The sequence below is a fragment of the Taudactylus pleione genome, unplaced genomic scaffold (assembly GCF_031769625.1).
Source record: "Taudactylus pleione unplaced genomic scaffold, aTauple2 ptg000447l, whole genome shotgun sequence".
Lineage (NCBI taxonomy): Eukaryota > Metazoa > Chordata > Amphibia > Anura > Myobatrachidae > Taudactylus > Taudactylus pleione.
The window spans coordinates 1,248,200-1,262,979 of record NW_028284849.1 but is presented as its reverse complement, the minus strand read 5'-3'; the positions used below and the strand labels follow the sequence as shown (position 1 = coordinate 1,262,979).

Sequence of the window (14,780 nt, the reverse complement as noted above, 5' to 3'; positions counted from 1 at the left end):
GGAAGGCTTCTATTGCTCTCTCTCTTTTCTGTCCTTTAATGATCCATTTTCCACCCTTGTTACTGTGCTTTAATTAAATCTATTTTAATGCTCTGGCTTGTCCCTTTTTATGGGCACTTTGTTATTTTGCTTCGAAGCATAAAAATTAAAAGTTCATTACTGCGAGAGGGGCAGAGATGCTATCGGAGCCCGTTCCCATTGGCAGAGGAGGAGGAATTGCTGCAGATAACTCAGCCATGTTTTGCACTCCCTGTGCCAGCGCTAAAGCTTCCTCGCAGCCCTTCTGTTACATTTATTGGCCCGCTCTGCACATAATTCACAGACATGGCACGTGAGCTGTGCACCATCCACGGATACACCCAGGTAACCGTTTCCTTGGCTCCATTAGCAACACATTAGTGGTTTCAAGGAACAATACAGACGCATTGTTTTCCAGCATAACAAACCATGCTTTTATATTAAATAAGGTGTTGTCATGGGACATGAGCACAGTAACATTGTTTTGGTGTTGAATTTTACCAAAGTGGGCAGGTCTGGTCTATAGATAATCACAAGGGGGCGTTGTCTCTGCTGGCCGATGATGTAGACCAGGGGTAGGCAACGTGTGGCATTCCATCTGCTGTAGAACTACACATAACAGCATGCCCTCCCATAGATTTTTTTCTTAGGGAATACTAAATCTGTGGCGGGCTATGCTGGGAAGTGTAGTTCGACAGCAACTGGAGTGCTGGACATTGCTACTCCCGAGGTGTCAGGCCAAAGCTTTCATCCTGATTGACCTCTTATCCTCATGGAAAATAAGATCAGGCCAGGTGATCGAGGACACAGTGATTTCGGGACAGTTTGCCAGCCTAAGTACACTGATGGCTATCCCGGGCACGTGCCAATATAGCCTTTTATTGGGTAGCTGTGGGTTGTTTGTTTCCCTTCCTGGTCACTAGTAGAGCAGTGACGTTCCTACATCTGAGATGCTACATTTCCCCCATTACCCTGTCCTGGCTTCTTATATGTACCAAACGTAATGGGCATCATTGCCTGGCCAAAAGTGGTGCATCCAGTAACAAATCTGGCACATTAGAGCTTGCATGTTCACCCATTGGTTGTCATGGTAAAGTGAAATGCTATCTATAGACCGTAACATAAGTGCTGTAACCAGTGTTGAAACTCCAGGTTTTCATTTATGTGCTGGGAGTTATTCATATGCAGAGGTGGGGAATACAGAGGGGCTTCTTGGAGGCTGGCTATCAAAGTGTATTTAAACACTATTCATCTCCTACCGGAGTTCGCTGCTACTTATGTTTTATTGTCCAAGCGGTGGAATCATTATGTTTGATCGCTGGCCACATGGCCAGCGATTCAAATCCGAACGCCGGAAGACCGGCAGGAGTGAAGATACCGACAGGTGATTTAGGTAAGTACAACTAGCCCTGTCCCCCCCCTAACCCTCCCTTAGGGGTGCCTAAACCTAACCCTCCGTCCCCGCAGCCTAAATCTAAGTCTCCTGGGGGGGTGCCTAACCCTGACCACCCTCCCTTCCCCTAGCTTAACCCTCCCTTAGTCCTCCCCGGTAGCCCCTAACCCTCCCCACCCCACGGCTGCCCGCGGCCGCCATCCGGCTTACCTTCGTTCGGTATGCCGTGCTCCCGGCTTAGGGATAATGAAAGGCGTCGGGATCTCGACGCCTATCATTAGACCCCTGCCGGGATTAGACAGTCGGGAAGCCTGCGGTCGGCATTTCGACCGTCTGCTTCCTGTCTGCATCCCCAAGCAGTGTGGTGTATTAACTCAAACTGCATAGAAATCACCTTTTTGTGTTTTGTCTACTACCTTGAGCTAGGTCAGCGTGACCCCGACAGCCTCCGCAGATGTAGGATAACGGAGTCCTGTTGTTTTCTGTTACATATTCCTAGAGGCTCTATTTACATCAGGAATATCCACACTAGAGGGATAATATAACATGTCCCACTATCCCCAGGACGCATCCCCATCTCCATCCCGTGTGTGAGATTCTTCAGTGCTCGTTTCATTTCAAAGCCCTTTCATTAAAACGTGATGAAAACTGGTTTCAGTTAATTTTATCTCCCCCCAGTTCTCCTGCCTCCTTAATCTCCAAATGCCTGGAGTTTGGGTAAAAACCTCAAGGTCTCCCTATCAGTGGGACCAGGACTCCGCACCAGTTCAGCACAGTATGTTCTGATGGACATGGGAGGAGGAGATGCCACTGATAATGCTACTTTTTTGGTATGTGTGGGTGGGGAGAATAATTTAAGTTATTTTCTCTTTTATCGGGCAGAGCTTGCTTTGACGGCAGATAGAAGTATTTGTTTTAGATTAACACTCTGTATCCAACTAAAGGGGACTCTCAGTTTGGGTTAGGAATAGTTTAAAGGGAGATGGCTGCTTGGAAGTTGCACATTGATCAAAGACATAAGACTATTGTTACAGGGCAACGTAATAATAGTACAATTTTTATGTACGTATAAAGTCCTGTAATGTAACTTAATGATATCATCAATAAATGACAAGGGCCCTCATTCAGAGCCGTACGCTCTGAGCAGAGCGCACGCTCTGAATGAGGGCCGGCCTCCATGAAAATGGAGCGTCCTCCTGGACGCTCGTATAGCTGTGGGTCACTACCCACAGGCTATACGAGCGTGCGTTTTGATGGCCGCGATGGTCGTGACCATCGCGACCATCGAAACTGCGAGCCGGAGCCTGCGGTTGAGGTTTTCAACCGCAAGCTCCGGAGTGATTTTGGCTCTATCAGAGCCAAAATCACTCCCACTGACATCACTAGTGATGTCAGTGGGCCGGCTTCTGACGGGAGGCGTTCCCGTGGGAACGCCCCCGTCTGGGTGGCACGCCCCCGGCACGCCTACCAAAGGGGGCGTGCTGTCAAACAACATCGACAGCACGCCCCCTTTGATCAGACACAACGAGCGAAGGACTTTCCTTCGCTCGTCGCGTCTGGCGCATGCGCACGACGGAGCTCCCTCCATCGTGCGCATGCTCAGTCCAGAACATCGACCCACTTGCGAGCAGACAGCCGCTCGCGAGTGGGTCTGAATCAGGCCCAAGGATTTATATGCCCCATACTACACAACTGCCTGGGTCAAGGAGTCTCTAATCCTCCCTAGGGATGGACATGGGTGGTAGAGCTCCGATGTCCACAAACCTTTTATTAATGGTTCCAAATACAAAATAATAATAAATATAAAAAACATTTAGGAGATTAAGGTACATAGGTCGATATTATAGGAATAGGTATGAAATACCGCCGGCCGCATGGTTCGATTCCCGTCAGCGGCAGCCCGACAAGAACAGAGTTCGAAGCAGCGGAAGCCCGACAGCGCTGGAAATCCCGATCGTGGAGAGGTCAGTATCTACTAACCTAACCCTCCTTAGGGGTGCCTAACCCTAACTTCCCCCCAAGTGCCTAACCCTAATCCCCCTCTAAGTGCCTAACCCTAACCACCCCCTTCCCCGCTGCCTAAACCTAAGTCCCCCGGGGGGGTGCCTAACCCTAAGTCCCCCCTGGGGGTGCCTAACCCTAACCCTCCCTCCAACTAGCCTAACCCTAAGTCCCCCCCGGGAGCCCTAACCCTCCCCCCCCCCCCCCCGCGGCTGTCCGCTCGGGGCACCCGGCATCACTACGATCGGGATGCCGGGCGCCGGTCTCCGGGCATCTACATCTAGACGCCCGGCATTTCACCCTTGCCGGGATATGGCAGTCGGGAAGCCGGCTGCTGGTATTTAGGCAGTCGGCTTCCCGATTGCTTCCCATTTTACAATATCCAGATGTGTTATCACAGTCTAGTTCAAGAAACTGTTGTGACATTGTCTTCTCATTTCCAGAGCGGATACTAGCGGAGCCTGTGCTTCCGTCTATTAGCAATCTATGGCCTTGTAGTTAGTAAAAGTTGGTGAATGCATCTAATGTACTATCTTCATTGCTGATGGCTGTATTGAATGATTTTATAGCTCCATTTCTAGCTGCTGGCTCTTGAACACCCACTTGACCAAGGTCAATAGGATCATGTGCATGTAACCCCCCCCCCCCCCGGCTCTGCCCTCCCTCCGCCTCACTCCCCTGGGCAGCTGCTGAAAGCCGCCCCGGACCATGTGAAGTGCCGTTTGTCACAGCCATGCTCTGGCTATCAGCGATTGGGGTGACATCAGAGATGTGGTTCCCTCTTTCCTGCTCATGGTATCTGGCACGCAGCTAATCGCTCTGCACTCTGCTTCCTTCTCCTGCCACGGCTTCCTGGGAATGGAAGTTTTGCTATCCTTGGAAGGCTGGCCCACAGCTGTCTCTGCTGCTTCCTGCAGAGAGAGATCTCCCGCGCTCAGCCAGCACAGGGCCGGACCTCTTACCATAGTACGACACCCCATTAGAAAAGAATCCTCGTATTGAAATATTTCACCTCGGTTATGGATTTATATGCTCCATTGTAAATGTCCTCACAACAACTGCCCAATATTAAAGGGAACCTGCACATGTAATTTTCCAGACTGGAATACAGTGAGGCTGATGGGGAGTTATATAAACCCCTAAAAAGACAGAGTTAAAAATAGTGCATACACCGCCATGTGCAGAGTCTGAGGTATTGCAATATATATGTCCAGCTCCACACCTATAGCCAGGTATATGTCCGGGGTACTTAACACCCAGATACGCTTATGCCCAAACGTATTGCATATCGGCTCTCGCCGTGACTGTAGAAAAACCCTCCGTTGCTTTTGTGCTCTGAATAACCCAAGAGAAGTGAAACCGATTCAATTGCCTAAGTGCAGCCCGTCCCATATTTCTTGCAATAGACTTTATTTATTTCTGTGCATATTAGAGAACCCTATTACAGTGCTTTCCCGATGTCCTCTGGTTAGGTAAGCTGGGGGTATAAAGGTAGTGCGCACTGTACTGTTCTCGGCGCCCCACCCCTCAGCGTCTTCCCGCCTCCATACCGGATAAATTTTGCATAGTCCAGTGCTTATATCTGCACTGTGCTGCGATCGCAGAGCTATTAGTGTGGGTCACAGTTCAGCGCTGATAAAGATTTCAGTTTGTGCTGTGTCAAAAAATCAATAAATGTGAATCGTGATTCCCAAGCGCGGCAGTCACAGCCAGGGTGTATTTCTCACCAGCCGCGTGAGGGGAGGGGAGGGGGGGGGGTCGTAGTGACGTTACTTGTAGCGTACGAGGGACGTGTATCTTTGCAGATGATATTAATATGTAGTTTGTGGTTGAGGCCACAGAAGGGGTAAAACAACTGCTAGGTGCTTGGGAAAATCAGGGGAACGCACAAAACATAAGGCGTCAGTACAATCCACAGAACGCTGAAGGCAGAGTGAATGTGGCGTATTGTCGGCAACAACCAAGTATTTCGGTCCTAGGTTCTGATAATAAGGTGATAGCGCAGTGGGAGGAGCCAGCGGAACACTCGGTCGCACAGAAAGGTTAACGCATTCCCAGTACAGTATACATTTTGGGGTTTATGTATCAAGCAGTGAAAAGCATGAAGTGGACCAGTGGAGACGTTGCCCAGAGCAACCAATCCGCTCCTACCTACCTATAAATACATCGATCACCCTGAGCCTGATGGACGACACTCCATGCTTTGGAAATTAGAATTTGTATATGTCTCAACGCAGAGCTAATAGAGGACAACAGGTCTGAATGTAAAGTGCAATGGTCTAATAACAATGCAGGCAGTCCCTTTGTAAGTGACTTGCACGTTAATTCAATAATTTCTAGTGTTTTATAATATTTGCGTTATTTCATGACCTTCACGGTGTACACATTTTTTGTTTGAAGTTTTAAAAGATGGTTAAACTGCATTATGTGTCTTTCATAGAAGACCAAAAACAGCTGTTTACTCCAAATAAATGCAGAAAGCAGGCAGTGCCCACTGCCATATTTCTGTGAGAGTTCCTCCCACATTCCAAGTCACTGTTGCCGGCATACAGTGTATTTATTTAGCCATATCAGAGTACGATGCAGCAGACCTCATCTCAAGCCTTACATATCGCTCTTACATGCAAGCTGACAAAATTGCTTCCATGATTACGGAATTGCCTTTGCTGGCGAAATACTGCCCAGCATCGGAGACCCCATTACAGCTAGTCAGAATAGCAGGACTGATGTCACTCAGCATAAAACACACATTCTGGCTATACATGGGATAATCGTGTCCAGGTAGCAGTGGGTCTGTCCCTTTAAATAGCTGCTGCTGGCTCTGCTTCAGCCTGACATCCCTTCCCATTCATGCCCCATCTGTCGCTCAGGATGTGTAATTGGGCTGTTAGGCCTCTACCTGCCTTCATTGTTTCCCTCTCCCTGGCCAGCTAATTACCTGATAGGGAATACTGGAGTATTTTCAAATAACACATAACTGCACCAGTGAGCCGGCTGCAGACCGAGAGCTACAGGAAACCAGACTCCTGGGAATATCCCACGCTATTAACTCTACAGTATTACACCCCCCCCACCTAAATCTGCACCCTCCTTCTTACTCCTGAGAAATGTGTTGTTGGGGGTTTTTATCGTATCTTACTATGTTTTTTCCTATTCATGGGCTGAATACTATTCCAAAGAATTATTTCATCCATATGGAGCTGGGGACCACATTTACTGACGGGCTCCAGTTGGACATCCATGGGCCAAATAAGACTGTTCGGATATAAGTGTCCTGCAATACGTTTTTAACCTATGATTCTATCCCCTAGATCAGGGGCGGGGAACCTTTTTTTCTGCCGAGGGCCATTTTAATATATATATTATTATTTGCGGGCCCGGTGAGGGCCACGCCCCCTCCATGTGACATCACGTGGGGGCGGGGCCACAATAGTTGGTGATTACAGCAATGCCTGGAGCAACCTGAGGAGAGGAGCTGTAAAGCTGAGTACACACAGACTGATATATTGGCCGATCATTTGCTTAGCCAATGTATCTGCTGCCCGTCGGGCAGTGTGTACCCGCGATATGTCGGTGAATGTCAGCGTTCACCGACATATCGCATTGGCTGTGCTGCACAGCCGATGGACAGATATGTATGCAGATATATCTGTCCATCGGCAGGTGTGTACGGGCGGTCTGCATGATTCCCCGGGCCTGAGGTTCCCCACCCCTGCCCTAGATTGTAAGCTTTAGCAAGCAGGGCCCTCTCTCCACTCTGATTATAGATCACCTGTGATAAATATTTGGGTTTGTTAAATCAAGAGGACACTGAGAAGTGTGAGAAGTTTATACGATTTCTTTAGTGTATATGACTTTTGTTTTCCAGTTGAGCCACGGATGAGTTATAGGGCTCAAATATAGGATGAAACACAGATGATCTTTACATTTATCTCTATGAATTATTTATATTATCTTTTATGAATGGTACTTTGCCGCAATTTACTTTTTAACAACATTATTAAAGGTTATGTTTTACATTTTATGGTATAACAAATGATAAAACAATAAAACAAGAGTGCCCCCATAAAGGAATCACTTTCCTTTTCTCTGCTTCCCTGAAGAGAACCCCACATCTGACACCGAGGAGAGCTAAGGAAAGTCAGGTCGGGAAAGGAAGGGACACAATTATGTTGCCAGAGCCACCATAAAATATTAATAACCGGGAAGCAATGTAAATCTGAGATCCATAAGTCCACATTGGAGGCAAAACAGAGTATTAAGTAGTCACTTTAATTCTTTTATTAGTTTATTACAGAATTGATCCACTGTAGTTTGTTGCTAGGCAGCTCCCACTACTAAGGTCATCGTTTCGGAACAGCCCCTTTATGCCTTGTAACCCAGCCGGTGCTAGACTGCGTTCTGGGGTCTGGAGTTCCCCAGCCACCAGTAAATATGTGGTTTGTTTCCATACAATGACTTTCACCCTTTTCATAGGGGCAGATTTTTGAGCCCATAGTGTAAAATAATACAAGGGCATTGCCCAGTCTTGGCGATGCATTGTGTATGCGGCATGTGTACTCCCATTGACCATATTGATTCCTCCGTTTAGGGAGTGGATTAAGGGCCTGATTCAGAGCCGGACGCAATTAACGCTCGCTCGTCCAGAAAATAGGGGTGGCTATTCAAATGAACCGTTCGCTCTTTGCGGTCTGTTCACGCCTCTAGGTCTGAACGAGCAAACAAAACTTGCGGCCGTTTTTTGGAAAAATACGCCCCTTGGTCGCTCGCATCCTACGTCATGTCCGCTATTTATTAGATCGAGTACATCGACCAGGGTATGAACTGCTCGCTATTCTTGTGGTTGGTTTTTGCTACCACAATCTTGTGAGCAGTTCTGGCTATAAAATAACCCAGTGACGTGGTCAGTGACGCTGCTGTATTAATTATGCACACCCATAAAACGCCCGTTTTGACCTTTAAGCACGCCTGCGTTCGGATCTCCACTCCCCGTTTTTAAGCACCTTCCCCTGTTACCACCCACATACGCCTCATTCTGTCACTCAAATTAGCAGGCATTCGCTATTTAGCGAACAAACGAATTTCGGCCACACTGACTGGTTCGGGCATGCGTATAACGATCCGTACGCATGTGCAGTTGGGCAAACATAGCTCGGAGCGAACGAGCGGCTCTGAATCAGGCCGTAAGAGAATACAGGACAGGGCAATGCATCCTATTTGTGTCTTGTTTATATGTGTTCCTACTCATATCTCCCACACATTATGGCAGCGTGGATGGTGTAGTGGTTAGCATTGCTGCCTCACAGCCCTGAGGTCATGGACCTTCTGTGTTAGGTTTATATGTCCTCCCTGTGTCTGTGTGGGTTTTCTTCGGTTGCTCCCTGTTTCCTCCCAGTCCAAAGAAAAACATACTGGTAGAGTAAATAGCTCCTGACAAACAATTACCCTTAGTATATGTGTGTCCATGTGATGGGGAATATGGGTTGTACACAGGAGCAGGGACGGATGTGAATGACCAAATGTTCTCTGTAAAGTGCTGCAGAATGTGTGCGCTATATAAATAACTTAATAAATAATAAAGATAAATTGCAAAATAACAATTGTATTAGAAACTGAAGACATTGGGGAAATCAATATAAACTGCGAATTGACCAAACACCCCCTGACATCCAGTCCACAGAGCTAAGGACACTGTTAGCATTATGTACAAAGTCTCCGGATGACCTCCCGGGAAGCCTCGCTAATAGTTTAAAGCTGTTATTATTTCATTTCAGAGTGACTTTTATCAGAAACAAACAGCCCCAGTTACCTGCAACATTTACTTAATGATCCCAGTGATAGGGAATAGTCTGATAATACATAGACCAGCTGGCTGGCGTCAGCCAATCAGATGCTGGCCTGCGATGGGAGATTAGATTACGGGGTCTGTATTTGTTGGAGTGTGGTGTCACCAAGAACTAACACTATTGATACAGAGATAGGATTCAGAAGCGGACTTTGCCTCCTGTGATAATCGGGGGGGAAAAAAAGAAAAAAGATTAGTTTTAACTATTAGCGCACTGAGTGTTCTTAATATTAATGACTGCAAGGTCAGCTTTTATCTTCCCTAACTTGCTATCGGTGTGAGAAACATAGGCTGCCAAGCAGGGTGTGCAGGGAGAAAGTGCCCAGGAAGCGCGTGCCCGGGGTGAAACTGACTAAACCCTATTAGCAGGTTCTCGGCCAGGAATTGCTGATGCAGACGTATACAGCAGAGGTTATTACAGCACTACGGACGTCCGTCTGAGCAATCATATTATCTGGGCCCCTGAATCTTGATGTTTGAAATCAGGTGGGTTAGAGTGGGGTGGTACACCTGTCAAACCGTAACGCAGATGTCCAAAGGCGAGTTCTGACAACCGCCATGGTGTTACAGTGTAAAGATTGCCTACCATAATGCGCGGCGACGTCCGGCTGAATATCGTCTTATAACTGATTTCTCCCCTATATTTTATACCAGTTTTCAATACGCTTTCACCTCGACGGACAATCTGTTGAATTTTGCTCAAACCTATTTCTCTGTTTTAATGAATCCTGTTGCAGTTTCAGATCGTTCATATTTTGACACCATTTTTAGAAGCCTGTCAGAAAGGCGTCCGAACCAGAAAACCTCCAGGCCGAACACGTTATTCTTCATTTTTAGAATCAAGTGGCGGGAGTGCAGTTATTTGTCACGATAATTCTGCCACCAGGTGGCGCTGTTAATGTGTGGTGCACCGATAATCTGCAGCAAGAATGAAAGACCTAAATGTCTGTAGTGCACGGGGTAACAAATGCTGCTGAGATTCGGTGACTGCACATGTACTGTACGGTGTATTTGTACGTTTGACTTGTGATATTTCAGGCCCTCGTTTGCATAGAGAAATGGGTGCGTTATTATTCCTTCTGGAGGTAGCAGAGAGCTGACACCTTTATGCACCGATGTGAGCGACTCCTGGGAATGTAACTGCTGGGGCTGCTGCTACTGTTCTGTGTCCCTGTTTGTTAGGTTTATCCCTGCAGCCTGCGGAGGCCGCCTTATCAGCAGCTCTGTGTATTTTCCTTGGTGGGGTTTGATATAGAGAAGATAGATGAATGTTTTGACATGGAAAGTGTCAGCCCAAAAGCCTTATCAGTTAGACATGAGTGCCGCGACCTCGCAGCTCTGATGTCACTCTTATATTAACGGCGGATTCTTTTTGTTCTTTCATAAATGCTGCACAAATCGGCCGCCCCTCCGTGGTGGGCCAGGTCTAGGTCTCTGATCATGTAGGAAAATTATGATTGTTTGATCATTTGTCCTGAGTGTTAGAGTCTCAGCTGAGATTTGGCTACATATATTGTGACATACTGCGAGGGATCCCTTGGACTCTAGGCGTGCCGTAAATGGTCATTCCATGTTCTAATCATTCTATACTAAATATAATATACATTTCTGCAATGAGTGCAGTACTTCCTGTACGCTTCAGGTGACTTGTCACTCAGCACAGTTAGCTGCAATACTGACCTCTATTGAAGGCAAACAGGTACTGCATCTCAACCATTGCTATAGACCAGGGGTGGGGAACCTTTTTATCTGCCAAGGGCCATTTTGATTTATATAACATTATTCGCGAGCCCGGTGCAGACCACGCCTCCTTAGTGTGATGTCACACAGGGGTGGGACCACAATTGCCGGTGATTACAGCAATGCCCGGAGCATCCTGAAGATGCTCTGGGAGCTGTAAGGGCAGCGGTGTGACTGTCTGAAGCATCCTAAGGACACTGCTGCATAGATTGTGGCTGCAGGGTGCCATTATAGGCACAGTGATAGCCAGATGAGGGTAGCAGAAAAAAGCTCAGAGGGCCAGACCTAATGATTCCACAGGCCTTATACAGCCCCCGGCATGAGGTTCCCCATCCCTGCTATAGATGAATGTGATCCAGATTTGTTGTTATTATCCTTTATTTATACGGCGTCACAAGTGTTTCGCAGCGCCTAAAAAAAGTACATAAACAGTTGATGAGAACAGTGACTTACAGTACAAGACAACACAGGACAAGTACATGGTATATAAACATTGCTGAGGTCTTTACACTCCAATAAGTAGCAGGACGGCAGAAGTCAAGGGTTAGGTGCCATTGTAAGGAGTAGCTAGGGGAAAGCACATGGGGAAGAGGGGCCTTGCTCGTCAGACCTCACATTCTAAAGGGGAGGGGCAGACAGACGGGTGACACAGAGTTAACAAGAAATTAGATTTTGAGAATAAAAGGAAGGGGATCGGTATGAAATACCGCCGTGGTTCAAATCCCGACGCCGGAAGACCGGCAATTGAAGATCCCGACAGGTAAGCATTTTAATATCAACTAACCTTACCCCCCCTAACCTTCCCTTAGGGGTGCCTAACCCTAACCTCCCCCCCCCCAAGTGCCTAACCCCCCCTGTAAGTGCCTAAACCTAACCCCCCCTTCCCCACAGCCCAAACCTAAGTTTCCCGGGGGTGTGCCTAACCCTAACCTCCCCCCAGGGGTGCCTAACCTCCCAGGGGTGCCTAAATCTAACGCCCCCCCCCTTCCCCGCAGCCTAAACCTAAGTTTCCCTGGGGTGGGAGGGGGGGTGCCTAACCCTAACCTCCCCCCGGGTGTGCCTATCCCTCCCCCCCCATCCCCACCACCGCTGCGGCTGACCGTGCCCGCCACCCAGCTTACCTTCGTTCGGTATGCCGGGCGTCGGGCTCCCGGTGTAGGTAAAATGAGAGGCGTCCGGATTTCAACACCTGTCATTAGACAGTCGGGAAGCCGTCGGCTTCCTGCCTGCATCCCAAATGAAGCTGTACAGTATATAATTAAAGAAGCAATTAGCAATATTTTATGGCTGAGTAGTTTATGATGAGTTGGGGTGACTGTGGAGGTGGAGTAGTTTATGATTGGGTCGGGGTGACTGTGGAGGTGGAGTAGTTTATGATGGGTTGGGGTGACTGTGGAGGTGGAGTAGTTTATGACGGGTTGGGGTGACTGTGGAGGTGGAGTAGTTTATGAAGGGTTGGGGTGACTGTGGAGGTGGAGTAGTTTATGACGGGTTGGGGTGACTGTGGAGGTGGAGTAGTTTATGACGGGTTGGGGTGACTGTGGAGGTGGAGTAGTTTATGACGGGTTGGGGTGACTGTGGAGGTGGAGTAGTTTATGACGGGTTGGGGTGACTGTGGAGGTGGAGTAGTTTATGACGGGTTGGGGTGACTGTGGAGGTGGAGTAGTTTATGACGGGTTGGGGTGACTGTGGAGGTGGAGTAGTTTATGACGGGTTGGGGTGACTGTGGAGGTGGAGTAGTTTATGATTGGGTCGGGGTGACTGGAGGTGGAGTAGTTTATGATGGGTTGGGGTGACTGTGGAGGTGGAGTAGTTTATGATGGGTTGGGGTGACTGTGGAGGTGGAGTAGTTTATGATGGGTTGGGGTGACTGTGAAGGTGGAGTAGTTTATGATGGGTTGGGGGTGACTGTGGAGGTGGAGTAGAGCAAACATGTAGCTCGGACTGTTAGGGTTCAGTCATTTGTGCACCTGTCTGTTACCTACAGTATATCTCTAGCTCTATCTCCCTAAATATTACCATTAACTTGTTTGCTAAATGCGGACGTTGAAGGGAAAGGACTAATGACCCCTCTGAAGTGTTGCAGACATCTCTGTGTTCCTCTTGCACTCACTCTGTGTTTCTTCTCCCCCCTCCATAGATGAGCTGGTTTTGGAGATCCCTTCACCTGATGGGGTCAGCCGGGTTCGTGCACAGGCGCAGATCGCCAAAGGCTTTACCTGGGGACCCTTCAGAGGAACCTTCAGTGGTAACGCGTCTTCTCCGGACCGGACACAACTGGTAAGAGCGTGGTAAATATAACGTGCTAGCGAAGTGTAGGGTGGAGCTCCCGTACCGCGCAGTTCCGGCCGAGGCTTCTCAAAGATGTTTGGCAGCTTCTAGTGTGTTATTAAAGGTAGATTCTGTGCACCACTTCCTCCCGGCCTCATGCAGAAGCAGATAACAATGCATTATGCCCATTACAGCTGAGGGGCGCTGTGTGGGGGGTGCAAAGACCAACATTTAAGGGACAGATGCAGCTCCCACTGCTAAAAAGTTCAGCACCCAAATCAGGAGCCCATCTCCTCACGTGTTGTGAGATATACAAAGACTGAGCGCTTATCAATCAGTACCTGGGGCATGGCACTAAGGCACTCCATCCGGGGCCTGGTTCCCACCTGTCGGCACGAGAGAAGTAAGAATCACGAGGCCTATTTACCGGCCGTTCTTACTGCAGGTTTAACTTTGGTCATTTGCTTGATCCTTTTTTTCTTTTCTCTTAAACATGCAAAATCTGCGAAGGCTCTTACATTATATCTATCTATCTGTAGTGACTCTGCCCTGTAACCTCTCAGCCTGGCTCAGGGAACTGAATGGTAACGATGCTCCTTATCCTAAGTTCTTATTTCACAACAGAAGTGACCGGACTGAATATTCCTGTCTGGCGCCGCAGTGTCACTGAACTTCCGCCGTAGTTTAATGAACAACTAATCTTTCTTTTTTTGGTGGTAACCGAGTGCGATTTTCTAGAGATACGGATTATTTTTTTGGCAGAGAACAGCAATGCCTCCCGGGACAGGGGTTAAAACCGGGAGTCTCTTGCTTGAGGGGCAATATGAAGCGAATAGAACACAAAATCTGAGCTCTTCCTATCTAGCACAAAGGAGGGGGGGGGGGGAGGGCAGGGTCGTTATCTCCTCCGCTTTAAGGTTGGAGCTGGAAATATTAGACGAGAGCAAGCTGGGTTTGTGATAGCGATAGAGTCCGTTATCTCTTCAGAATGAAATCCTTCATTAACCCCTTATCTCCCCTGTTTGGGGAGTTATGATCTTATGGCGCCACTAGTCCAGACGTAAGACAGCCACATGATTGATTCCTATTAGATAGTAGCCTGCCTTCCCGATACTTCATTTATTGTCTAAATATTTTTGCTAGTCTTTTCAGCGATTGTCCTGCCCTTATCGGGTGCCTTGATGGTTTGCAGCCCTGCTCATCTCTGCCTCTCCCCCCCCACACCCACCCCCCCCCCCCTGCTATCAGTGCAACCCTAGGAGGGGCAGGATGGAATCGGATCATCCTTCGCACTTTAAACTTCCTCCCTCTCCCCCCCCCCCCCTCAAGGCTATTTTTTTTTTCTATTCCACTCTTCCTCCCCTTTTCACTAATTGTCGCACATCCTCCTCTGGGTGAGATAGCTCTGTCCTCTGTCACATTAACTCTTTCTCTGGACACCCATGCCCAGAGAGAAGCCCAGAAGCCCTCTTCATTTTTTACGGAATTATATATCCATGAGCATTCGTAAAA

General features: G+C 48.1%; 1 protein-coding gene across 1 annotated transcript in view; it reads left to right on the top strand.

The window, feature by feature from the left end:
• The window catches only part of ZFPM1 (zinc finger protein, FOG family member 1), a 137,987-nt gene that overhangs the window by 106,559 nt on the left and 16,648 nt on the right, over window positions 1-14,780 (top strand). The window contains exon 5 of the mRNA XM_088448006.1: window positions 13,138-13,277. Within this exon, the coding sequence (XP_088304132.1) occupies window positions 13,138-13,277 (140 nt within the window). The remainder of the gene's footprint in view (window positions 1-13,137; window positions 13,278-14,780) is intronic.